General features: G+C 40.7%; 1 protein-coding gene across 2 annotated transcripts in view; it reads right to left on the bottom strand.

Moving 5' to 3' along the window:
• Nucleotides 1–225: 225 nt before the first annotated feature.
• Nucleotides 226–24675, bottom strand: part of fam184b (family with sequence similarity 184 member B) — a 28131-nt gene continuing 3681 nt past the window's right edge. Inside the window, exons 2-18 of one of the 2 annotated variants that reach the window (XM_042423517.1) lie at nucleotides 20969–21157; nucleotides 18656–19330; nucleotides 17912–18047; nucleotides 17309–17460; nucleotides 16643–17188; nucleotides 14615–14722; nucleotides 14240–14526; nucleotides 13265–13409; nucleotides 11794–11913; nucleotides 11373–11505; nucleotides 10958–11088; nucleotides 10425–10540; nucleotides 8667–9026; nucleotides 8416–8530; nucleotides 6715–6822; nucleotides 3006–3403; nucleotides 226–2077 (exon numbers count right to left, since the gene is read on the bottom strand). In XM_042423517.1, coding sequence (XP_042279451.1) covers nucleotides 2005–2077; nucleotides 3006–3403; nucleotides 6715–6822; nucleotides 8416–8530; nucleotides 8667–9026; nucleotides 10425–10540; nucleotides 10958–11088; nucleotides 11373–11505; nucleotides 11794–11913; nucleotides 13265–13409; nucleotides 14240–14526; nucleotides 14615–14722; nucleotides 16643–17188; nucleotides 17309–17460; nucleotides 17912–18047; nucleotides 18656–19330; nucleotides 20969–21157 — 3792 coding nt within the window. In that variant the 3' untranslated portion in view covers nucleotides 226–2004. Of the gene's footprint in view, nucleotides 2078–3005; nucleotides 3404–6714; nucleotides 6823–8415; nucleotides 8543–8666; nucleotides 9027–10424; nucleotides 10541–10957; nucleotides 11089–11372; nucleotides 11506–11793; nucleotides 11914–13264; nucleotides 13410–14239; nucleotides 14527–14614; nucleotides 14723–16642; nucleotides 17189–17308; nucleotides 17461–17911; nucleotides 18048–18655; nucleotides 19331–20968; nucleotides 21158–24675 lie in introns of both variants that reach the window. The other variant, XM_042423513.1, reaches the window with a different exon arrangement.

Here is a 24675-nt window from a genome sequence, read left to right on the forward strand (position 1 = left end):
CCTAGAAAAGCTATTTTTATGTGCGTGACGTCATCCAGGAAACTTTAGGCTTATGTGCTCATTCAGCATTTTTCATTCAAGTGAACTGGTGACATTTTGGCGTCTGGTATCCAGTTCTTATAATACATCCATGCACCCACCCCTAACGCAGGTAGTCCATGTTGACCGTCGAGCCACGTGATTCATTTTAATTCATGTTACACCAATGTATAAAGAAGAAGCACGTACAAAAACAAAATATTTATTCAATTTGTTCATTAAGATTATTATACATTTTTGCATTGAAACAAGCTTCATTTTGGTATGGTGAGTCGTGTGTGTCCGTATTGACGAGGATCTTGATTGAATACGTCGAATGCTTCCATACTCGAAGAGACACTTGGTTGCTGATTTCAAAAAAATGTACGTTTTCCTGGAGTAATCATGTGATGAGATTAGAGCAAAAGTTGCATTTAAAAAAGGAAGACTGTTTAAAAAAAAAAAAACAGATATGGAGACATTCCAAACTATACAAACAAGATCCGGCAGGCCTATGTTCTGAGAAGAGGTCAGGCATGTGTTTGAGAAGCACTTTTTGGTTGAGCTTTGAGGCAATGTTTGAGATGACCTTGCTGGTGATGAGCCCATACGTATGTTAATGTTGCCATGTCTCTGTTTGTGTGTGTGTGTGTGTGTGTGTGTGTGTGTGTTTTAAAAGAACTCCACCGATTTAGCATTGCACATCTATAACATACATACACACGATGGGCAGTTTAAAAAAAATCAAAATCAATGCAGCAGAACCAGAGACATCTTTTTTATGCCATGCATTATTCTTCCTTGTCAAAACCTGCCGCCTACGTTACCCACAGTGCAACATGACTCATTCAATTGACTGTACAGATTCAGGCTAGCGATGAGCAAAGCGGTTCTTTTCAGTGTACTGAATCACTAGAAAGAGTGAATTAAAAAGATTCGTTCATTGAATCGTTCAGTGCTTGATCGGAGCTCTGACTGCGTATAATCCCCCTCACTGACCTGAAACACGCTAAAACTGGGAACGGTCATTCGTGAAGGAGAAGCCACTGAGCTGAGAACTTAGTTGGATAAAGATACTGCTTGCAAACTGAAAGCTGCTATAATAAAGTGTTACGCTATCATGTACAGTGTGTATATTTTCGCGGCACATAATAATCAAATAAGATATTTGATACTACTTTCTTCTTCGAGACTTCAAGACATGAGAGGGAGGGTGAAGGGTGGGCACTGGGTCAGTGCTTGGATCATTGAACATGCGATGTTCCCTCGCGGTTAAAGGATCTGAGACAGTGTCAGCCACCCGTTTTTTCATATTGCAGGTTTCACCACGCATTGTAAACTACGAAAGGTGGTGAGACTTTAAAAAAATAATTCAGGGATTGTCAAATGTAAGCTAGCTCATTTTAAATTTAAGGTATTTAAAATCTCATGAGTACAGATGCAGCAGTTGTGTTTATGCACTCTATGATACTGATACGATCCCTGCAAACGAATCACGTTCACTCGCAACTGACTGAGAGCTCAACTGAACTGAGAAATGAACGGATAGTTTCAGGAAGTGATTCAGTTCGTTCACATAAAAGATTCGTTCTCCTAAACGAATCATTCACGAACGACATGTATTGTGCTAGTAGCGGCTAATGTAGCCTGGTAACCTCACTTCTTTCTAACTCCACAACCCCAGATTTTTTTTTTTTCATTTTCAAACTTGTAGTTTTCAGCTCCAACAGATGTTTCTTTGGGGCAATTCATCAGACTTTGCGCAGCTTCCTTCAGGAGCCACAAAAGGCTTTATACAACTTTTTTCACATATGCAGTAGCACTCCCAAAGACCTGTAAACGGACTCTGATGTATAAAATCGGTGGAGTTCCCCTTTAAGGTTTTGTGTGTGTGTATGTGGGAAGCAAACGGATGTGTATAAGAAGCAATGAACTGTATGTGAAGAAATGTACTTGCAGCTGCTGTGTGTGTGTGTGTATTTGTGCTCAGAAGGAGAAGTATTTGGTGAACCACTCCTGCTTTAGCCCCTCTGTCCCCCTCTGCTCCACATACGGGCCCCTGCAAAACACAAAAAGACATTGATTTTAAAAAAAAAACAAAAAACATATTGACATATATATTTACATTATGTCCAGGTTCTGAGTATTTCACACAACCATATTTCACTCCCAAGATATTAAAGGTACCCTGTGGAGTTGTTTTTGACCACTAGTAGCGCTAAAGAGCAATGTTTAAATGTGCAGGTCCTCAATTTGTTCACATTCCTGCTGCAGGTTTCATGTTATTCCACTGAACGGAAGTTGGTGTCAGTAATGCACCAACAAACACAGCACGTAGAAGTGGACATGAGTTTAGTACAAAGATTTATCATCACTGACCATGTTGATTGTTTTTTTGGGGTTTTTTTTTACCTAAACAATTGCATAACCATTCAAATGCACTTCAGTACAGACATCAGTAAACAAACTTAACGCCATGTTGTTTGGTGCTGATTCTGACTGTCTTCATTTCAGTAGTAACCACAGTCTGTTGCTGGTTCAAACTGTCAGTTCAGTACAAAACTAAGTCGATACAAGCAAAGCTTATAAAGTTAATAACTCCACAGCCAACTGTTCATGACAGAATTATCACATCATGATTGTTTCTTTTGTTTTTGCAACCTTTAAATAAGCTTTTAACCAGGCAGTAACATACTGTGTGTCATGGCTGATCTGTCAACAGTACTTTCAGTCACCAGTGAGGAGCTCTACTGCTAAAAGCTTCTGATTCAGTCAGTGATGGCGGTGATTCAGGATAGCCCCATTTGAAGAATTGGTGTTTAAAAAGAACCTATATAATACTCAAATAAATATTCAAAAAGTCTGCCTTGCATGTTTGTCATATAAGAAAGATTTCAACTTGTTTGTTAGACCTCAAAGACACAAAGCATGAATGTATTTTTTGTTTGTTTACAAGAAAACAAGACACCTTTTTAAAAAGTCCATACCTTATTGAATGGGCCTGCAGGTGTGCGTGTGGGTCCTGGCAGGAGGGGGACACGTAGCGAATGCCCGTTTGTGGCGAGGGGCAGACAGGGAGGGGAGCGGTGGGCGCTGGAGTAGGGGGGATACAGGAGGTCCGGGATCTGGCGGAGCGAGGGAGAGAGGGGGAGGAATGTTGGCTGAGGGAGAGGGAGGTGTGCTTGTGCGGAAGAGAGGAGGTGGAGTAGTGGGGGGAAGTCTGCGGGTGGGAGCTGGACTGGTGAGGGAGGGTTGAGGAGGAGTGCTGATGGACGGAAGAGGAGGAGGAAGACGATGAGGAGGATTGGGGCGGGAAGATGCTCCTGTCGTAAGTACCGGCGCTGGGGATGCTGGTGACACGAGGAGGTGACTCCACACGCTTCCTCTGTTAGAGGAACAAAACACATACATTTGAATTTTAAAACCAGCATGATTTATGTTGATGTTTTGTACTTTTTATTTAATGATGACATGAATCAAAATCCACACAGTGAAATTATTCTCCACTCATATTAAGGCTGGCAGTATGTTATATAATAATAATTAAATCCAACTTGATGTGACCTCAGACTGCTGGTGAGTACAATGTAAGAAACACTGTTACTGTAGGTGTATTTGTTTAAAAGAGAAGTCTGCTGGTGGTCTGTATTCTTCTTTGCATAGAAGAGCCAAAACCACCAATAGATGACTGAATTGATTCTCCTAAGAAGGATTGGCTGTGTAACAAAAGCTCAAGACCTCAATTATTGTCGAAAAACTATTTAACAACACATCAGTGAGCCACACCGCTGAACTACGTGACATTTTCCTTTATTACCATGAACACTGCAACTGTTCTTCATTTTGATGCAATCCCACATACACATCCAACTCCATATATCATTTGTGAGAGCACGAAATGTGAAATAGTCCCCAACAAATGCACTATTTACTCAGTTGCCAAAAACTGCAGAGCCCAGATGTTTTAGAGAACTACCTGGCCTTTAAAAAAACATTAAAACTATATATTTGTGACCTGTTTTTAAAGATAAACGTCTCCAGTAGGAACAAATTGCCACAGACAGGACTGAGAAGTTGGAAAGCACTGAGAGACAGAGTTATCTGTGGTTTGTTTTGATCTTTTCATGGGTTTTGCTGACAAAAAGAAAAGTTTTGTCACTACTGTGTGGATATAATTATGTGGCCTGCAGCCATTGAAAGACAGATTACTGACAGGTTGCAGGTGATGGCGTATTGGATGGATGATGAAAACTGCCATTTTGCCTTTGAGGGTAATTCAATTTCATATGGAATGACATTATTTTGCCTTTGCTGCACATAGTGCCAGTGAGGGAGGGATTGAAAAGTCTGAACTTAAAGTGATGCTCTGCCCAAAATATTTCCTAAATATTGAACACATTATAGAAATCTTGAGCTCGTCAATTCAGAAACTCCAGGAGATATGGATGTCTTATGCAAAAAGATTTATTGACAAACACAAACTTGACTGACCGAGGAGATAGCAGTTATAAGTCAAAGTGCCAGTGTAGACTCAATGAAATGCTGCAACAAATCTGAAGGAAAAGATTTGAACCACTCTCAGTTATTCAGGCAGCGCTCAGTGTAATTCTCTGCTTCATGGAGAGCAGCAGCTGTGGTCAGCTTGACTTCATATCAGTTGACACATTTTCACAGCAGAGAAAAAGTGTAAAATCGTCCCTAGAAACTTCTCAAACCACTTCTGCAGTGTAAACAACACCTCTGCTGTCTTTCCATATGCTCAGTACGTACATACAAATGTTTCAAAAATGTATTTTTTTTTTTACCAAAATATGTTGAAAAGAGTCTCTGTATACCTGAATGTGCATCAAAGTAAGGCACAACTTGAATAAAAGTGTGAAAATCTCCTCCACACTGTCTCACTTACTGCTGAATTATTTATTAGTTATCTCCGCCAGGTGTAAACCTGGAAGGAGATCATACGATTGGTTGTGTGTGTGTGTGTGTGTGTATGTCCGCAGCTAATCTTGCATACTACTGGACCCATCAGCCAAATATTTTGTGCACATTTATGTGGGTATGCTCAAGGACTTCTCGTTGTTGCAGTGATTAACAATTTTTTAAAAAAATATTTTTATAATGCAATTCTATGGAAGAGGATTAGGGCCACGTGAAAAATGTATTTGAGTTCTGAGTTTAAAGTCAGAAATTTTGAGAATAAAGTTTAATTTCAGAAATGTCAGAATTCTGACTTTAAACTCAGAACTCAAATAATTTTTTCACCTGTTGCCCTAATCCTCTTCCGTATGATTCCTTATGAAACTATAGTAAAGACTTTCACAAACAAGGCTTACCTAGTCTTGGCCTTTGTTGTGGCTCAAAAACTGACAGCCATAGAAAAGTTTGGTCTGATCTTGAGCGGGAGCATCTGCAGATTAATCCGTACCCAACATATTATGATCCACTTAAGTTAAACACAATACAAGATGAATAAATCCCCGTTTTTGTTTTTGTTATTTTGTCATCTTGACTCGAGCCGGGAAGGACGGGAGGAGTGAAATTCAACTCTTTGTTTGGGAGGGGAGAGAGAGGCAGGAAGAGGTTTTATTTTGTGTAAATAACAATTTTTAAAATGAGAAGTTTGGACTTATTGTCCCGTACATTGTTTCCTTATTAGTTCATACAGTTCATACCCAGGACACTCGCTTACAATACCATTACACTATTCTATGCATCTTAAAGAAAACTGAGACTATACTATACAAAAAAAAACTTCAATTCAAAACTTTGCAATTCTCCACTGGTTGCATCTGGCAGTTGTGGTGGCGTTGCAGTAGGTGCATCACCGCCAACATGACCCCAGACACACCTGGCAAAGCTCTGCTTTTTACTGAGCACACTCTTCTAGTTTATGATGTTTTGGTCTGTCAGACCTTCATGAGATATCTCATTTTTACCAAAATATGTTAAAATACACAGCCTCCTTGTTGCACTATCATTCTTATTTGTAACACACAACGCTCCAAACAGTGAGTGTTTGGACCTTACTGAACATCCAGATGGTCACTAGAGAAGCGGGTTACGCTGCAGGAGTGGTTTGTGAGGTGTCTATGGACATTTTGCTGCCTTTTATTCACTCTTAAATCTTGTCACTATGAGCCACTACAGCCTGTAAACAGCACATGCTTACATATCATGCTTACATTTATAAGCCCAGAGCGTCCGTGATCACTTATCCATGACTGACACCAAAATGAATGTCACATTGTTATTATTAAAGCTGCAAAGAGGGTTTTATTTCTGAGATTAAAATCTTCCTCAAGGTATCATATATATTATAATATCTGCATATGAAGTGTTTCACTGAGACAAATGAAGTTAAAGATCAATGTCCAAAGTCAAATATACAGCACGGTACAAGATTACATCATTAAACGTGTTTTTGTATTTTGTAGGAAACACTTTCACTCTTAAAGAACTCTCCACACAAGCCTGTATCTTTACTGGTCAAATGTCATATAATTAAAATCTGTGTGATGGACACATTACACACAGGGGACGCGTCTTTATGACAGACTGGTGATCTGCTGAGTGGGCGAGCTTGTACATTTTACAGCCTCTAACAGAAGTTGGCTGCGGCCCAGTGAGCGCTTCTGGCTGGAAGGAGGCTAGTTTTGATGAATACATTATGTGCACGAGCCGAACAGACAAACTCACCCTCATGGTTGGCGTGACGCTCCCGGGGCGGGACTTGCTGTCACGGAGCCTGAGGGTGCTGTTGTCCCCGGCAACAGGAGGGTGGAGCTGCAGCTGATGCCTCTCTTCCTGGAGGGAAGGAGGATGAGGAAGGACTTTCATTGGCCTTATTCACAGTTGGTGTTGTTGTCTGGAGGGTGTACTTGTTTGCTAAGCTGCCTCATGGCGCACAGATGGTAGACACGGCACTCTGGCAGAGGACACTTCAAAAAATTTAATTTCTCTCCTACGCATATATGACCAGAGGAGATTTATGAAGAGGTTGTTCCAATTTGATTTGCTTTGAATGGTTAAAGTTATTACATTCTTAAAAATCTGCCCTCTTCCAAAGGCAGTTTTAGAAGAAGAACACTTGGTCACTGCACTGCTGATTGGCTGCAAGAATTAGTAAAAGTTCTTCCTGTCAGGTGAGTTTCCACACTGTGTACAGTAATTTCCCCTGATTTGAATTGTATAAACTGGTCAGTTTAACAGGATTCAATATAATGACTGTTTAGCTTGTGAGGGGCTGTTCAAAGTCAATCAGCAATGAAGTATTTAACTTCAAAACATCATAAAGTTGACTGTTCATTCTGGATATTGGAGACAGCAGTTTGACAGAAAAAAACATTTCTGCACCAACATTTTTTTCAGTTTTCATAGAGTCACATGATCCAAGTAGGAACATAATGACAACTGAGCCATTGCCATCTGCTGATGAAAACGGTGAGATGCGGTTGAAAGCTCTGGAAAAAGCTAATCAGTGAACATTGAGTTGCATTTTTTTTGTTGTTGTTGTTTGTTTTTGTCAAATCATAAAAAAGGATTACGATAGACACAGATTTGTAAACAAAATCATAAAAATGAGCAACATGTAACATATGTTTAATGTACTGTTTCTGCTGTTATGTAAAGTATCAGTCGTTGCCTTGGAAATACACTGCACGCAAAAAATATATAAAATATCTTAGCTTGGGCAGGAACAATCCAGGATAAGGCTGGTGATATTGTACAGTTTCCATAATGTTAACAAATCTCATGAAAAGACCAAAACTGAAAATGTTTAAGTCCATTTCTCAATATTTTCTGACTTCTCTACTTTATTTGTGGCACTCAGACTCAAACCAAACAGTTGTGGCCCTTTAAGCAAACATTACTCAAACAGGAGTAAATGGTGCATTTGTTGGGGACTATTTTCAGCTGCGGATTTGGATCACCTTTTTGTATTTATGGTAGCAGGACAGTGTTTGTGTGACTGACCCAAAATAAACTACAGTGCTCACATTCATAGTAATGAAGAAACACGTTACCCAGCGCAACAGTGTGGCTCTTTAATGTTTTTAATAGTTTTTGGACAAAAACGGAGGTCTACAGTACAGAGGACTGAGATATATCAGGCTGCGGTTACACAGACAACACTATAAAAGATTAAAAAGATCAGTTCATTGTTGGTTTTGGTATTTTAATGGAATTTGTTGACAATAAGAAAAATTTAGATTGATCACCAGACTTATCCCTAAAGTAAGAGGATCTTCTGGAGTGAATATGGAGTGATCAGAGGAGCATTTCCACAGGTAAACAAGTGATCTGTGTGTGCGTGCGTGCGTGCGTGCGTATGTGTGTGTGTGTGTGTGTGTGTGTGTGTGTGTGTGTGTGTGTGTGTGTGTGTGTGCATGCTCTCACCACTAATCGTTTAATGAGCTGGTCTCTCTCTGTAAGTCTCTCCTGGAGTTTCCCCAACTGCAGCTCATCACATCGAGGCTCCCTCCTCCTGCACCGTTCCTCCCGCTCACGCAGCCTGGAATTAAATCAACACACACACACACACACACATCTTTTCTCTCATACCCGTCCTCATGTTCACAACCATTTTATATTCATTTTAAATGTGTTATTAATAATTATGTATTTCTGTGTTTCCGTCTTGTACTCACTCATTCTCCAGAGCTACTATGCGAGCCTGCAGGTGCGTCTGAGCGCTGCTGTATTCAGAGACCAGACTCTGCATCTCCTTCTTGTGCTCCCTCCTGATCTCCTCCACCTCCTCTCTCCTCTTCTCCTCTTCCCGCTCCTTCCTCTTCTCCTCCTCCTCCACTTCCTCTTCTTTCACATCCTCCTCTTTTTTCTCCTCCCAGTGTTTCTGTGACTCCTCCAGTTTCTCCATCTCCACCCTCAGTTTCTCCACTTCCTCCTTCAGACGTTGTGCTTCTTCTTCGAGCTGGGCGTCTCTCTTCTTGTGCAGTTCTGTGCTCTCCTCCTCTTTCTCTTCGGCCTCAGGTTTCTCTTGTATTGACCTGGGGAGGGGCAGTAGATACAACAGAGGGGTGGAAAGGAAAGGAATGGAAAATAATGGAAGTGGGATGTTTAATATAATAACACAGTTACGATAAGTTGCAAACAGTAATAGCTGTTTTTATCTGGGCTGTTGGATAAAAGACATCAGTGGCCCTGAAAATGGCTGAATCCATTACTGATGGAAACATTCCAGCTAATTTAGCCTGTATATTACTGGATATCATGACACAGTACATACTTTTAATATAAACCAGAATTTTGGACCAAACAGTAGATACATTGATACATATGAAAACATGCTCCAAATAAAGAGCTCAAAAATCACAGAAGAAGTGCATGTTTGTAAGATGTTTTTTGGTCATATTCCCCCAAAAAACTGGACTGATCTTTGGCTGAACATGCATACATTTTGCTTAGTGGGAAGGTTTCCTAAATCTTTCGTAAATAAATGAAAATGAAGTGAACAGGGATAAAAATACAAACGCATGCAAATTAAACAGAATTTCAATCATAGCCAGAATGATTTATGCAGTTTGTCTCAGGATGTGTTGTCGTTTTTTCCTGTCTTAAAGGCTTGCGATTGGGAAATATGCTTATTTGCTGAGTTAAATGAGATGATTGATACCACTCCCATGTTTGTACAGTAAATACTGTTTTAAGCTACAGCCAGGAGATAGTTAGCTTAGTTTTAGAGTAGCTTAGCATAAAGACTGGGAGCAGAGGGGAGCAGCTACTATGTCTCTTTCCAAAGTTCAAAAACCCACCTATCAACACCTCACCAATTAACACATTATATCTCATGTGTTTAATCCATACAAAAGCCAAAAGATCAAAACAACAAGTTGTGGTTTTACAGGGGTTATAATGTGTTAATTAGTGAGCTTTAGAAGTGCTGGTAAAAATAAATCTTCTCATCTAAGTCTCTCTAAAAAAAACAAAAAAACCCCAAAACTATTCCTTTTACTGCTTCCAATTTGGTATGTAGATTGTCTTGATACCAAAGATATTAGAGCTGAAATGATTAGTTGATCAATTAGTTGATAGAAAGAAAATTACTATAATGGATTTATCATTTCAGTCATTTTTCAAGAAAAAAGCCAAAGATTCATCATTTCCACCTTCTCAAATATGAGAATTTAATGTGTTTCTTTGTCTATATGTTACTATAGGATAGTAAACTGAATATATTTGGGTGTGGATTGTTAATCAGATGAAACAATTAATCTGAATAAGTCCCCTTGGGCTCTGGAAGTCTGTAAAGGACATTATTTTACACTATTCTCTGACTAAATAAATTGGATAATCAAGAAAAATGGTTGTGTTAATAATAAGAAGTAAATAAGTCTTTTTTTTTTTTTTTTTTTACATGTATCTACTCCTTCTACTCCCTTCCTTACTTTTCCTTTAATTGTTTCTTCAATGTTGCGTTCTCTCTCTGCAGCTCCAGCATGGCACAGCGACTCTCATCCAGCTGTCGCTCAAACACCTGATACTGGTTCTGCTGCTTCAGGTCCTTCACACACACACACACACACACACACACACACACACACACACACACACACACACACAGTGGATACATTGTCAAAATCTCCATTAATGCCAAGATTCAGATATCAGTTTTTAAAAAGGTTAGTGCTGCTGTAGACACTTATGTACTTTGTTAGCTTTATCCCAGAGTCATGGAGTATTTCATTCATGTGGAGGATAATGATATCCTGAAATGGTTGTGATTTGTGTGCACATACTGTATATATATAAATAAAGGTGTTTGTTTGCTTGTGAGCGTCTGATAAAAAGAGATTATGTTAGTGGGAGATAGGCTATAACACACAGACAAAGACATTGAGACATTTGTGTGTTTCTGTTTGTGCAAACTCAACCCAAGGGGGACTGAATATTCAACATCGCTCGCCCCGGTGTGTGTCACCTGTTGCAGGGCCATCATCTGTGTGTGTGCTTGTAGTTGAGCCTGCAGGTCCTCTATCTGCTGCATGTGTCTCTGGGTCATCTGTCTGCTCCACTCGGTGTGCTGCTGGGTCAACTCCGCACGCTGCTTATCTGATATCACACAGAACCACATACAGAAAACAAAATCAATTTGGCCCACTGTGACAGGTACCCTTCTGCTGTTGCCATGGTGAAGTGTATCCATGGCAATAGGAACTTCACTGTTGAATTTATAATCTCAATGTGTATATCGCTCCTTGTGTGTGTGTGTGTGTGTGTTCATGTGTCCACGCAGCTACATATAGGGAATGTGTTACTGTCTGCGTGTGCTTATACTAATGTTTACGTGTATGTGTATGCGCATGTGTGTGTGTGTGTGTGTGTGTGTGTGTTACCTAGCTCCAGGTGGTGCATGGTCTGTAGTCTGTTCCTCTCAGACAGCAGATCTTCTTTTGCCTGTCGCTGTAACGTCTGCAGCTCCACGGCGTGACTGTGTCTCTCCTCAGCTAAAGACTGGCTCTGGGGCTCCTTCAACACAGTTTTTACAATAGCTGCATGCTTTTAGATCACACAAACATGTTTTTACACTACAGATAAACTGTACTTAACTCCACATATGCTGTATATTACATGGATGAATGCACTCATAGAATAGCAATACGTTGCCATTCCACTTCGAGCTCTGCAGCGCTATCACCAAAGTCGCTAAATTATTCATCACAGAGAAAAACCTTTGAAAGAGTGTACATATGATTTTTGAAAATGTTTGTGCGTGTGTGTGTGTTTGTGTGTGTGTGTGTGTGTGTGCGTGTGTACCTGCAGCAGATCCCTCAGTTTCTTGTTTATCTCCTTGGTCTCTTGAACCTCCGTCCTCAGCCTGTCAATTTCAGGGTTGCCGTGGCAATCGTCTCCCGAACCCGCCTTCTTTTTCTCCACCTGCATTAGCGAGAAAGTTGTGAGCAAAAAGGATTTTAAGTCTCTGCGTGCCGTCAGAGTAATCCAGAGATGATGAATTTGCAGCGACCATTAAATTATTTAAATGGAGACATTGCTTTTGTTTAAGAATTTGCAGACTCCAACGTTTTTTTCTTGAAATAAATAAATAAAACTCTGACTTCATTGTGCACTCAAGACAAGCTTATGGAACTAATTAAAAGTGTACTCCAGTGACTCACTATTGCACTCTAATGGGGGTCTCACAAGATTCAGATTTGAATGGTCAGCAGATCCTGACTTTTAGTCTCTAATATGGATCAAGGTCTAGCAACACTAGATCCTACAATTCCCATAATGTCACTCAAGAGCCTTTCATTAGTGTTTAATTAGACTCTCCTGCCTTGTAAACGCCCACAACTTTTAGACTCCCAGTCTGCACATCAGGCTTTCTGGTACAAATATACTGTATATCTCCAAATTGAGATACCCTAGTGACATCACTACGGTTATTTTCTCAGACTTTGCAAAGCTTCTCCGGAGCCACAGAAGTCATTATACAACTGTGTACAACTGTTTATGACTAGAAAACTGATCTTGATGTGTAAAATAACATTTGGCAAGTCAGACATTACCTTATTACCCAAATGAAATCCAAAATATGATTTTGATGGCAGCTAAAAGGAGAGAAACATCTCTGATCCTCAACATGTTGTTTTGAGAATGAATCAAGAAATAAAAGAACTCACTACTGAACTTAACCAATTAGTCGATCAATTGATAAGTCGATCATTTTTAAGGCAAAAAAAGACAAATATTTGCTTCCTAAATTTGAGGATTTGCTGCTTTTCTCATTTCTAATTTCTCTTGTATCTATGATAGAAGACGTCATCTTGGGCTCTGAGAAATTATAATGGGTATATTTAGCTATTTTCTAACATAATTCATAAATATTGACTCCTCGAGAAAATAATCTGCAGATTAACTGACAATGAAAATAAACATTAGTTGCAGCAAACAATGAAAGCAGCCTCATCAAATGAGTCAATCAAGCTTCTTTCTCTCTTGGTTTTAAAGAGGGGGAGGGGTATGATGCTAATCTTAGAGTATGACAGTCACACTGGTTTTCTGTGCTTTCTAGGAGCTGAATGTACCTTGACTGTGTGACTCAATCTCTAATTAGATCTGCATGGTTCCAGACCTCTGAACCGCTGCACACATCTGTTTTTTTTAACAATATGAATGATGAAGTGAAAGCTACATGTCAATTCTGATATCAGGTGATAACTAGATCCTTAGATTAAAGAATTACCGCATTAAGTACCGATGGGTTTAGTTTGTGAAGAAGGCTCACCTGCAGCTCGTCCAGTTGACTCTGCAGCTCAGTTATCTGTGTCTGCAGCTCCTGCTCTCGGTTCTGCCATCTCTGCTCGCTCTCAGCAACAGCGGCATTCATCTCTATCCTGAACTCTGCTCTGAGACGATCCTCACACTCTGCCCTGGAGGCATGCATCAGAACAAGAAGTAAGGCAGAGTTAACCTACATGCAAAATTACTGTTTATTTCTTCTTGCTACACTCCGCTGTGTGATCATTTTTAGTGCCATCTTCTCTTATGCGTCTTCTTCATTTAAAGAACACTATTTTTTCTGGTTTAGTTGATAACCTGCACTCCTAAAAGCATAGAAATAATCTGATTATATCACACTTTTCTTAATAAATTGATTTCATCCATTTAAATGCAAAACTTGATTTTCTTTGTCTTATTAAGGGATTACAAAACTCCCATTTGTGTTTCTGAAGAAGAAACCCAAGTATAGCTAGGGACCTGTAGTAGTAGCTCGGGTAGAGGATTGCATTATGTTGTCTAATCGACAGTGTGCAGAGGGATGAAAACCTTTTGTACGAGTGTGACTGTGAATCTGCATGAGAGTAATTAAACACGCTGTTTATTTTTACTGCAGTAATCTGTTGTTTTTAATGTGCATGTACAGTAATCACAGTCAGTATATGATGAGAATGATGCTGCTAGAGATGTAGAATCACTAAATGAGACCAGACAGGCTAATTGGTCTTCAGGAAAACCATTAAGGCAAATGTTTGCTTGAATTGCGATATTGATTTAATTTTCATTGATGTACTAACACAGTTTAATGGCTTATGTATCATTTTTATTGTTGTAGCCGATTTGTTGTCATGTTTTGCTTTGTTAAAACAAGTTTCATGGTGATAAAACATCATCTAATTGAACTGATGAAAGGAAAAATGAGGATATTATACATACTGTACACATTGAATCAGTTCTGGCAGGTTTGTATTCGTTCCGCTACCTGATCTGGTCCTCGGTGTGCCGCTGGCTCTGCTCAAGGAGGCTCCTCTCCGTGTTCAGTCGGCTCTGTTCCAGGACTTTCTCCTCCAGCCGGTGTTTGTCAGCTCTCAGGGACGTTATCTCTCTCTGCTGCCTGTCCCGCTGCCTCTCCGCCTCCTCCTGTATCCGAGCCAGTCGACTCCGAGTCTGATGCAGCTCCTCCTCCAGGCGAGAGGATGAGGGTGCAGCTTCGGGGCCGACCTTTTCTTTCTTTTCTTGTTGATGGATTACTGACTTCAACCGACAGATCTGAGAACACAGAAACCTTTTTGTTATGAAAAAATCAGAGCTTCATAAATGTAAATGATTATGAATACTGTACTTGTAGTCTCCTCACCTCAATGCTGGCATCTTTCAGTTTTGTCTCAAGTTCCTCCTTTTCCTTCTCCAGCCCGCTGCGTAGCTCCTCTCCACCTCTCCTCTCCTCCTCCAGACGCGCACAAACCTTTCAAGAATGTTCATAATCATCAAAACAACTATTACATTAACTTTCCTTTTTAGTATTTAACCCGACCATACTTTCATCATCTTATTACTAAAGCCTAATTAATAATTAGTCACGATGAAGTGCACATTAACACAAGGCTCAAAGGCCAAGCAATTATATGATAAAATCTCTTTATATTTCTCTTTATATACACACTGAGTGCCAAAAATATTCATTAAACACACTCTTTTAGACCAGTGGTTCCAAACGTCAGAGTGGGAACCCCCCAGCGGGGTCACAAGATATAATCTGATATAATCATGACATGATTATCAGAATAGGAGGGCAGAAACAAAACATTTAGACTACAAAAATGTATTAATTTTTTTAGCCATTCTTCTGATCTTTGCTTTTTTCTCGTAAATTATGTTATTATAATTTCACCTCCTCAAGCTTCTAAAAACATTTTTAAAAGACAGTTAACATGGTCATAACTCTTAAGACTCATGTCACAATTAGAATATTACTTAATTTTAAAGAGTCACAAGCTCAAAATGTTGGAAACTAATTAGACTAAGGGGTTGATGCCTGTTGTGACCTGAACTGTGTAAAAGAGTGTCCAACTCAATCATGTGTGTCCACATGCACTGAAGTAACCTCTGTAATATCAAGAGTCAACACAACCAGATCTCAGCTGGAGAATCCTGATTTCTGTGAATGCTCGACTGGGTTTCTGAGGTGTTTTTTACAAAATTACATGAGCATCTCACAGACACAGAACAGGGAAAGTATTAATGTCGCAGCTGTGTGGAGGGTTGAAAGGAAATATTGTTACTCATAGTGGCTTATAGTGATGTGTGCTTGTATCTAAAATAATAAATCCAAAGTCTAACTGAATCTGAAGCTAAAATTAAGCCTACAAAAGCTGACTGCCACAGCTGAACGATAGACTCTTTTTGAAATTCAGATACATGTGCACACTGTGAAAAAACTGTGTGCTCTTTCAGTACAATGCCTGTCCTCACACTGCATTAATAGTCCAAATGCTTCACAAAAAAGGGGAAAAATGAGAAATGGAGTGTCATATCACGTTAACACTATCCCAGTCTTAGCCTAAAAAGTAGTAAAGTAGTGAAAAATATCAGACTACTAAACAGTTGTATAGAAATGTAGGTTTTAGAGTGGTCAGCTTATTGCTACGCATGTAAACACATCATCTCATTTCCTGCCTTTCCCTGATTTCTTTTGATAATCTAGTTTCTTGTGTGAATGTAAACATATTCAGTGAAAGATATGTGTACGAAGTGAAGTGGGTGTAAGAATTTTTTTGATGTCATTCTGCATTTATTACATGCATTTTTAATACAATTTCACCATGTTAAATTGAGTTGATATTTACATTAACGTTAATGTTAATGTTTTATGCTATATTTTAAAATATAATAAAATAAAAGAAGTAAAAAATATTAAAATAACTGTTTTAAAAATGTTTAAAGATCCCCTCCAGTCCCATACGGGACCATGATTGGAAATGATATCACAGATCATGATAGTAGGTGCGCGCCTTTAACTCAAGATTCACTGAAACTTTCCACTTTCAGCAGATTAGTGTGAAACAACCTTCTGGTGTTAAACTCTGAACACTCTACATCATTCTGCACAGTGAAGCTCAAACATCCAACCGAAGGAACAAGAAGGAAAACATATTTTTGAATGGAAGGAGACATTGCAGCTCTGCTAATGACAATGGACGGTTGTCATAGTTACGCAACACATCAGCTCAGAGGTAAGGAGGGGCTCCGTGACAAAAAATTTCTTATGAAGGGGTGCCGTGGTCTTAAAAAGTGTGAGCAGTACTTTACTGATCTGTGCCGAAAAGTTACTATTTCTAGAAATCGTTACTAGTTAAAAAGAATAAACTCTCAAACAGATGCTGACCTCTTGGTTGGTCTTCTTCTCTGAGCTCAGAGCTTCTTGTACACTGTGCAGCTCGGCCGCGTGTCTCCTCATCACCTCCTCTATCGCCTTCCGCACCTGCTCCTTCAACCGCTTCCTGTCCTCCTCGGCCTTCTCCACCAACCTCTTCTTCTCCTCTTCCAGCTTCTGCTGCACGCCGGCTCTCTCTGCCTCCACCTGCTCTATGTTCTTGTCCAGCTGGGAGAGAACACGAACCCTCTCGACCTCCAACTCCTTACGTTGCCGGTCCATCTCCTCCTCCTTTTCCCTCCTCAGACGTTCTTTGACCTCCTCCATTTCTTTGCGCAGCGCTTCCTTCTCCTCATCTCTCTCTCTGCGGACTCTGTTTCTGTCCTTCTCCAGGTGATCCTTCTCCTGCTCTCTTTCCTTCTGCAACTTTTCTCTCTCTTTTTCTATCTCCCTCTGCAGTTTCTCCCTCTCGTCGTCTGCGTGTTTTTGGATGCGACGCAGCTCCTCTGTCTGAGCTCTCACCATCTCAGAACGCAAACAGGACAGGGCCTCGGCATGCTATAAACACACACACACATATAGTACAATGCATATATGTGCTTGTGTAATTGCACTTGTGTATACATAGACAAATAAATCTACTGTTTGTATTCATGCATGTGTTTACACGTGTGTTACCTGGCGTATCTGCCGGGCATGGTCACTGTTTCTACCGCTGCTCTGTAACTCCAGCTCTCTGTTCCTGCTCTGCAGACGGCTCACCTGGCTCCTCAGTTCATCCACCTCAGCACACACACACACCTCGCAACCTCCACGGTTCAGCAGCTCCTCTGACACACACACACACACACACAGAATAAACGCCAACAAACAACCAAGTGAACACAGGCACACACACATATACGGTACGTGCACGAGCATACTGAGTGATTATGCATAATAGAAGCAGAATGGACTTACAGCGGACCGATACTAAATGAGGAAGGGCCTAGAACAAAAAATCATTATCATGCAATAAATAAAATTCGGGGCATTTTTGCTGACTGGGTATAATGACACTTTGATGAAACTGTTTGCTTTTGTAGAGGATGAATAATGCGCGTCTGTTGCATTTTCTGTATATATTATAATGGCGAGGCGAAAATTCAATTAACGGTGACTTGGAATGAATAATGGAAATGCACCGAGCTCAGCTGGGTTTAACCGATGTACGCTTTCTTCAGTGCACACAGGTGAGATGACAGGTGGACAGACAGACACAGACGGGGACTGAGTGACTACCTGCTCTGCTCTGCAGCTCATCTTCCTGCAACAGCAGCCTCTCCTTGGCGACCGCTAGCTCCTCCTCCGCCCGTTTAGCCACGCCCTCGGCCTCGGATACACGCCTCCGATCCAGTTCCAGCTCCTCCTCCAGGTCCTGGAGGAAGGCGTGAAGGGCCGGGAGGGAGTTTGGCGCGAGGGCACGTAAGGAGGGCAGTGCAGAGGAGTATTGTGGTTCGTCAAAGAGGACAGGAGAGAGAGAAAGAGAGAGAAGCCGACAGCAAATTTGACACAGATAAGGAGGAAGGAGAGAAAGAACACAAGTCAGAGAGACAGGGAGGGCGATAGAAAAAAAAAAATGGAGAATGAAATGTGGTGAGTCAGGGAGCTCTCTAGCCCAGCTGCGAGCTTTTAATGGTCTGCTGTGAGGGCGTGTGTCAGCTCCATGCCAGCTCTCGTAGGGCTTCTTAATGCTCATGCGTGAGGTGGTAATGGTGGTGGTGCAGCAAATCTATCCTGCTCAAACTACTCATTAGCAGATAGTTGGCAGTGGGAATAGCACTCAGGGAGGGCAGCCTGTGGTTAGACAAGCAAAATCCCCCCCTCTCTCTGCTTCCACTTCCACCTCGCTCCCTACTTTCCCATCCGAACGATCATTAGCTGCGTACATCAGAGACAGGAAGCTGCAACATTTCAATTTCCTTTCACCTCCCTTCCTCACAGCGTTGGATGTAGTATTAGTATGGGAATGAGTGTGTGTATTACCTGTATTCGCTCTTGCAGTTTGATTGTGTTTCTCTTGCTCTCCGCAAGCCTCTCCAGATGACTTTCCACCTCTGCCTCTGCTCTCTTCACTCTTTCTCTCAGAGCGCTGTGCATGCCTTTCTTCTCCTCTTCCTCCCTCTCTTCCCACCTCCGACGCTCCTCCCTCCATTCTGCCTCCATCTTCTTCCTCATCTCCTCTTTCTCCTCGTTAAGATCGTTCATCTTTCCTTCCCATTGCTCCCGTTCCTCTTTCACTGCTCGCCTCTTCTCCTCCTCCGCTCGGTCCCTCTCCTCTTTCAGTGTGCTCACCTCCTCTAAGAGTCCTTTCACTCTTTCCAAGTCCTCCCGCTCTTCTGTTTGTCTGTCCTCCTCTTCTTTCTTTTTCTCCTCATCGTCTCTCTGCCTCTGCTCCTCTTTCCTCTCCCTTTCCTGCTCAGCCGCTTTTTGTAGCTCCTCGCATTTGGCATCCAGCTCTTGGATCTGCTCTCCAGCCTTCTCCAGTTCTTTGCTCAACCGCAGGCTCTCCTCCTGGGCTGCGCTGATCTGGGACTTGGCCTCCTGGAGCTCCTCTTCTGCGGCCTGGAGCCTCTCCTCAAACCCTTTCCTCAGCTCAGCCTCAGTCTCACGCTCCCTCTCCTCCGCATGGATGCGGAAGCACTCAAAGTCCGCCTGTACCTGGAGGCACAGAGGATATCATGTTACATACTGCACTTGTGAATGTGCATACAGCTTCTTTAAAACTGCACAAATTACTCAAGGTATTGATTCAAAGAACTTTTTTTTATTCCCCCATCAACGTTCTGGAAACCTTTCAAGAAACTTTGGTTCATGCTGAGGTGACAACATCACACTGTTCATGCAGAATTATGCTACAAATATGCAGTGCCATCAGATCTCGAAGGTGTTAGGTTAAGATATAGGAACTGTGTAGACCACTAGAGTGTGGACGATGTGTATAAATACTGTAACATTTGAAAAAGGGAAGATTGTGGCTATAAAGGTCAATTAGCAACAATGTTTTGACATTCAAACAATACTCACTCTGTGACAAAACATCATTACCAGCGTGCATGATTGAAATCTGGCACGTTGGAGCCATTTTCCAAATTCTAAACCTTTTTTCATCCTTTCACAAAAGTAAGACAGATTCATGAGATACTTACTTTATAATACCTACTCTATGTGAGACGTCCTGAAATTAATGTACAAGGAGGAGATATTTCCTTTAACAAGTCAATTATTTTCTTTATCTGAGCATCTCTGTGTGTAATATTGTGATTATACCATGGTAACTTACTGCAGAAAAAAATAATATATAGTACATGCAGTTTAATATTCCTCCGCACTGACTGAGGATAATGGTTTAACTGATGACTGCCACTATGTTTGAGGTGTGCTGATATATGACCAGACAATATTTTTTGTGACCAGAATATAAGACTAGACTATTTTCAACACTTTAGTCTAATTTTATTTTTATGATGTTTAGGTTTATGCAATGACAAAATAATATAATATAATATAATATAATATAATATAATATAATATAATATAATATAATATAATATAATATAATTTCTCATAGTATTTGCATTAGTTCCAGTATTGCACTAGTCCACTTTAATGTATTCTTCCAACTGTATTCATCTTGTTCTAGCCCTTTTTCCACATTATGCTGCACTGCAGTAGGATTGTACTTGCACTTCTGGACACCTATTTGGGCACATTTACTGCATGTGTGTCTGCTCCCAGTTTCACAAAAACAGAGCTTATAGTTGTGTTAGTTCCGTAACAACAGCTCTGTTCTTATAGCACTTGTTAGGGGGTATTCAAGCAGAGATGTGATATGCAGATAGAAGTTTACACTTATGGTAACATGCTCTGGAATTGGCACCAAAAAAACAACCAAACCAGGAAAACATGGCAGACAACAAACAAACCAGACAGATGAGCATGGTCAGACATTTAAAAAATGTACATTTTCTTTGGTTTTTAAGATGCATCTTTTCCCCAAAGAGCTCATAAGAAAGTCATGTGTGTATTTATGATTCATGGTGATGTTTTAGTGTGGTGCACAGCATGTAAATTACACATGAAGACTGGGTAAAGTAACAGGCAATCTGAACCAGGCTGACTACTGTAGGTCACATTAGTGGCAGGTTTGATTTGCTGCTCCCGCTGGGAGTTTACACATTAAATTACAGCAATGCAACATGTCCTTGAATGAGGTCGGCTCATCATATGATCAGGAGGGTAAGAGTGCGCACACATACACACACACACACACGCACACACAGGGACTCACATACACACCTGGGCTCCAACTCTTTGCTGCTCATCAAGAGACTCCTGCAGCTCCAGGAGGCGTGTCCTAAGTGCTGACCCCTCCCCTTCATGACATGTATCCATCAGGATGCGGTGCAGCTCCTCGTGATGGGCGTGACTCAAGGCCTGCAGGGCCGCCTCTTGCTCCTCATTCTTCATGTTCAGAGAGTAAATCACCTGGAGAGTGTCAGCGACAGACAGGGAAAGACTTAAAGACGATGTAAATTTATGCTTTAAAGTTGCAATGTCAATCATTTCCTTTGTAACCGAAAACAACATATTTCATACTGACAAGCCTCCTACAGTCTTGTTCATCTTGGTTGGGCCTGCCATGCCTCAAGTGGACATAATTTTATGCAGTAGTTGAAAATTTGGGTTTTTAGGGTTTTCTGTCCCTGAGGTCAAGTTAGCAAAGCAAAAGTGCTTCCATGCACCATTTTTCTTCCTTGTGGAACAATCTGCAGAATAATTTCAAGCTGAAACAGCTCATATTTACTGCTGATATTGAAGGATTTCATTGCAGACTGAATAACAGTTTTTCTCTCTGATGGTATAGATTAAAATAGATTTGACCTATAAACTTTTTATTTGTATTGGACAACTGTAAGAATATAGCATGAACCTGTTCTCTCTTAAATGACTGGGACAAGACTTAATTGTTTTACTCTCATTCTTTTTAATGTGACTGACTGATTTATAATATAGCCGTTATATTTTTGTGTGGTCTCTTCAGGTTTCTCTCATCATTTCTCTTCCTCTTGTATTCATTTAATTTACTGTAGGTGCAAACAACAGCAGGAAAGCTGACACCTGTACTAGTCAGCAAACACAGACATTATGGAGCCAATATTTTCATCTGGCAGCTTCATGATAACAAATATTAAACTGAGACTGACTGACTTGGATACACAGTAATTCCCATACACAAATAATGGAGATTAAACAGCAACACTGTCAAACTGTGTGTATCTACAGTAACCAAAGACCTGTGAGCCAATATAGTCCAGGCTTTGCAGCTTCCTGTGGTGATTCTCCTGCCTGCCAGCATGTGTGGGGTCTCTCTCCCCCTCGTCCACATATAGACTGTGACTAACACATGAAATATGGCCTGTTTCGACCCACTATTCACTTTACCCCCTACACCATGTCTACAGTGTCATCATCTTCTCCTACTGACCCTGACGTCTCACTTACCCGCTCGCAGAGGTGTGTGTGTGTTTGTGTGTGTGCACACGCATGGGTGTATCCAGGGGACACATGGGCTCATATTTTACGCAGACGCCTCTCTGTCTGCAGCACACAGCTGGCACAGCACTGCCGGACATTCCCTCTGTGTGTGTGCGCGCGCTAATGTCACCACCTCTCTCTCGCACACACACTTCAGTGTCCTCAAAGCTTTCAATCTCCATCGATAAATGATGTATTCCTTATAATCCAGCTCCAGATGTCAATGACAGATGTGACATCTCCACAAACTTACCTCTCACCTTCCTGTTAGTCAAACACTTATACAATAAGTCACGCGGACTTTCCAATCACGTCATAGTGCATGAACTTTGGCTCACGAACTATGATTCATGACTCAAAGGAATGAAGGGGACTCTGAATCGAGGACAGGCTCTGAGGGGAGAGTGTGTGCATGCTGTTCTTGGCTGTCCTCTTTGGACAGTTTGAAAGTGAGAGCGATGAGGGAAGAAGTAAAATATAGCAGGAGAGAGGACGATTTAGCAAAACTTGTTAGTGATCTAAACTAGTGGTTTCCTAACCTGGGGGTCAGGACCCCTTACTGCATCAGAATATACAATATCTGGCCAGAATTATCTGCACACCTGAACATTACACCAAGGTGCAATTGTGGAACATCTCATTCCAACACTTTGGGCATTAATATGCTGTTATAACATCCTCTGCTCTTCTTCTGGGAAAGCTCTCCACAGGATTTAGGAACCTGGCTGCAGGGATCTTTTACTATTCAGTATTCGTAAGAACGTTAGTGAGGTCAGACGATAAGGCCTGGCTCAAAGGTGTTTGATGGGGTTGAGGTCTGTGCAGGCCAGTCAAGTTCCTCTACACCAAACTCTGAAAACCATGTCTTCATGGACCTGGTTTTGTGCACGGGGACATTGTCATTTTGATGAAACGTCTTTCCTAAAACACGCTATTGGTCTAAAATATCACTGTATGGTGTAGAATTAAGAATCCCTTTAATTTGAACTAAGGGGCCGATAGCCCAAACCATGGAAAATAGCTACAACCAAAAATACATGTATACAAGAGTGCAGACATACTTTGGCCATATAGTGTAAATCTGAGGGGTCGCTATATGACCTACAAGATAGAAATAAAAGGAGAAAAAACTGCTACTGTACATAGCATTAAATTTACCCTCGTTTTGGTTCTACCTCTTCAGGCCTCTGAAAATTATTCAAATGACACAGAAAATTGTCACTTCAAAGTCTTAAGCTGTTCACAGCTCATCAGGAAAAAACCTGTAACAAAGTGTCACAGCTTATCGTTTCTTCATCTTAAGGGGCACAAGCCAAAAAGGTTGGGAGCTACAGATCTGAGTCATTCTTCCTGTCTTTTTACTTTAGGTCTATGCAAATAAAAATATATTTATCTTCATCATAGAGGCACTCATGTCTTTATCCTGCTAAACCTAAAGACACACTGTGTAACATGTGAGAGAGGAAATAAAACCTTCTTACTCTTACCAATGAAAAGTTAAATTTATAACCGATAAAATGCACTCTTGTTCAGTTCAAAAAGGGCTTTTGCTGCTACAGTGTTATTTGGTCTGGTATGACCAGTAGTCTATCTATTAGTTTAGTTTTAGATTTAGTTTAGTTTTAGTATATTTATTTGCACAAGCAGAAAACATCTAGATACATATATAATACATAATTGACAGGGATTGTGCCCACATGGGCTTGTGAACGTATCTCACCAAAGAAATAAAAAATAAGATTATAAACATACAACAAACAAACATAACATACAACACTATGACAAAGAAAAATAGAAGTCAGATATCATGATTCATTTCATAATGTCACAAATAACACTCAGGACATAAAATTAACAACTTTAAATAAAAGATAAAAGTAGAACACAAAATAACACCAATCAAATCAAGAACAGGTGACTTGTGCATTGAGTAGAAACTTGTGCACCGAGTGCTATTATTATTAGTCATTTGTGCCCACTGTTGCCGCTATTATTATTAGTTATATTGCTATTATTATTATTGTTGTTGCTGTGCTTCTCTCTGTCTCTCTCTCCCCTCTCCCCCTGCCTCCCTCTTTCTCTCTCAACCCAATTGGTTGAGGCAGATGGCCGCCCACCTAGAGTGCAGTTCTGCTCCAGGTTTCTTCCCATTAAAGGACAGTTTTTCCTTGCCACTATTGCCAAGTGCTTGCTCATGGGGGAATGTTGGGTCTCTGTAAATTAAAAAGTACAGTCCAGACCTGCTCTGTGTGAAAAGTGCCCTGTGATAACTTTTGTTGTGATTTAGCACTATATAAATAAAATTGACTTGACTTGAAAGGCGTCTAATGTAAGCTAATGCTAGAAAACTTGAGATAGATATTGCTATGTAACTGACTCTTCTCTACTTCACTACTGTTGCACTAAGATTTAGCATTTAGCATTATCTCATGGCCACAGCTAGTAAAGTGACACAGGTTTGCTTTACA

The sequence above is a fragment of the Thunnus maccoyii genome, chromosome 2 (assembly GCF_910596095.1).
Source record: "Thunnus maccoyii chromosome 2, fThuMac1.1, whole genome shotgun sequence".
Lineage (NCBI taxonomy): Eukaryota > Metazoa > Chordata > Actinopteri > Scombriformes > Scombridae > Thunnus > Thunnus maccoyii.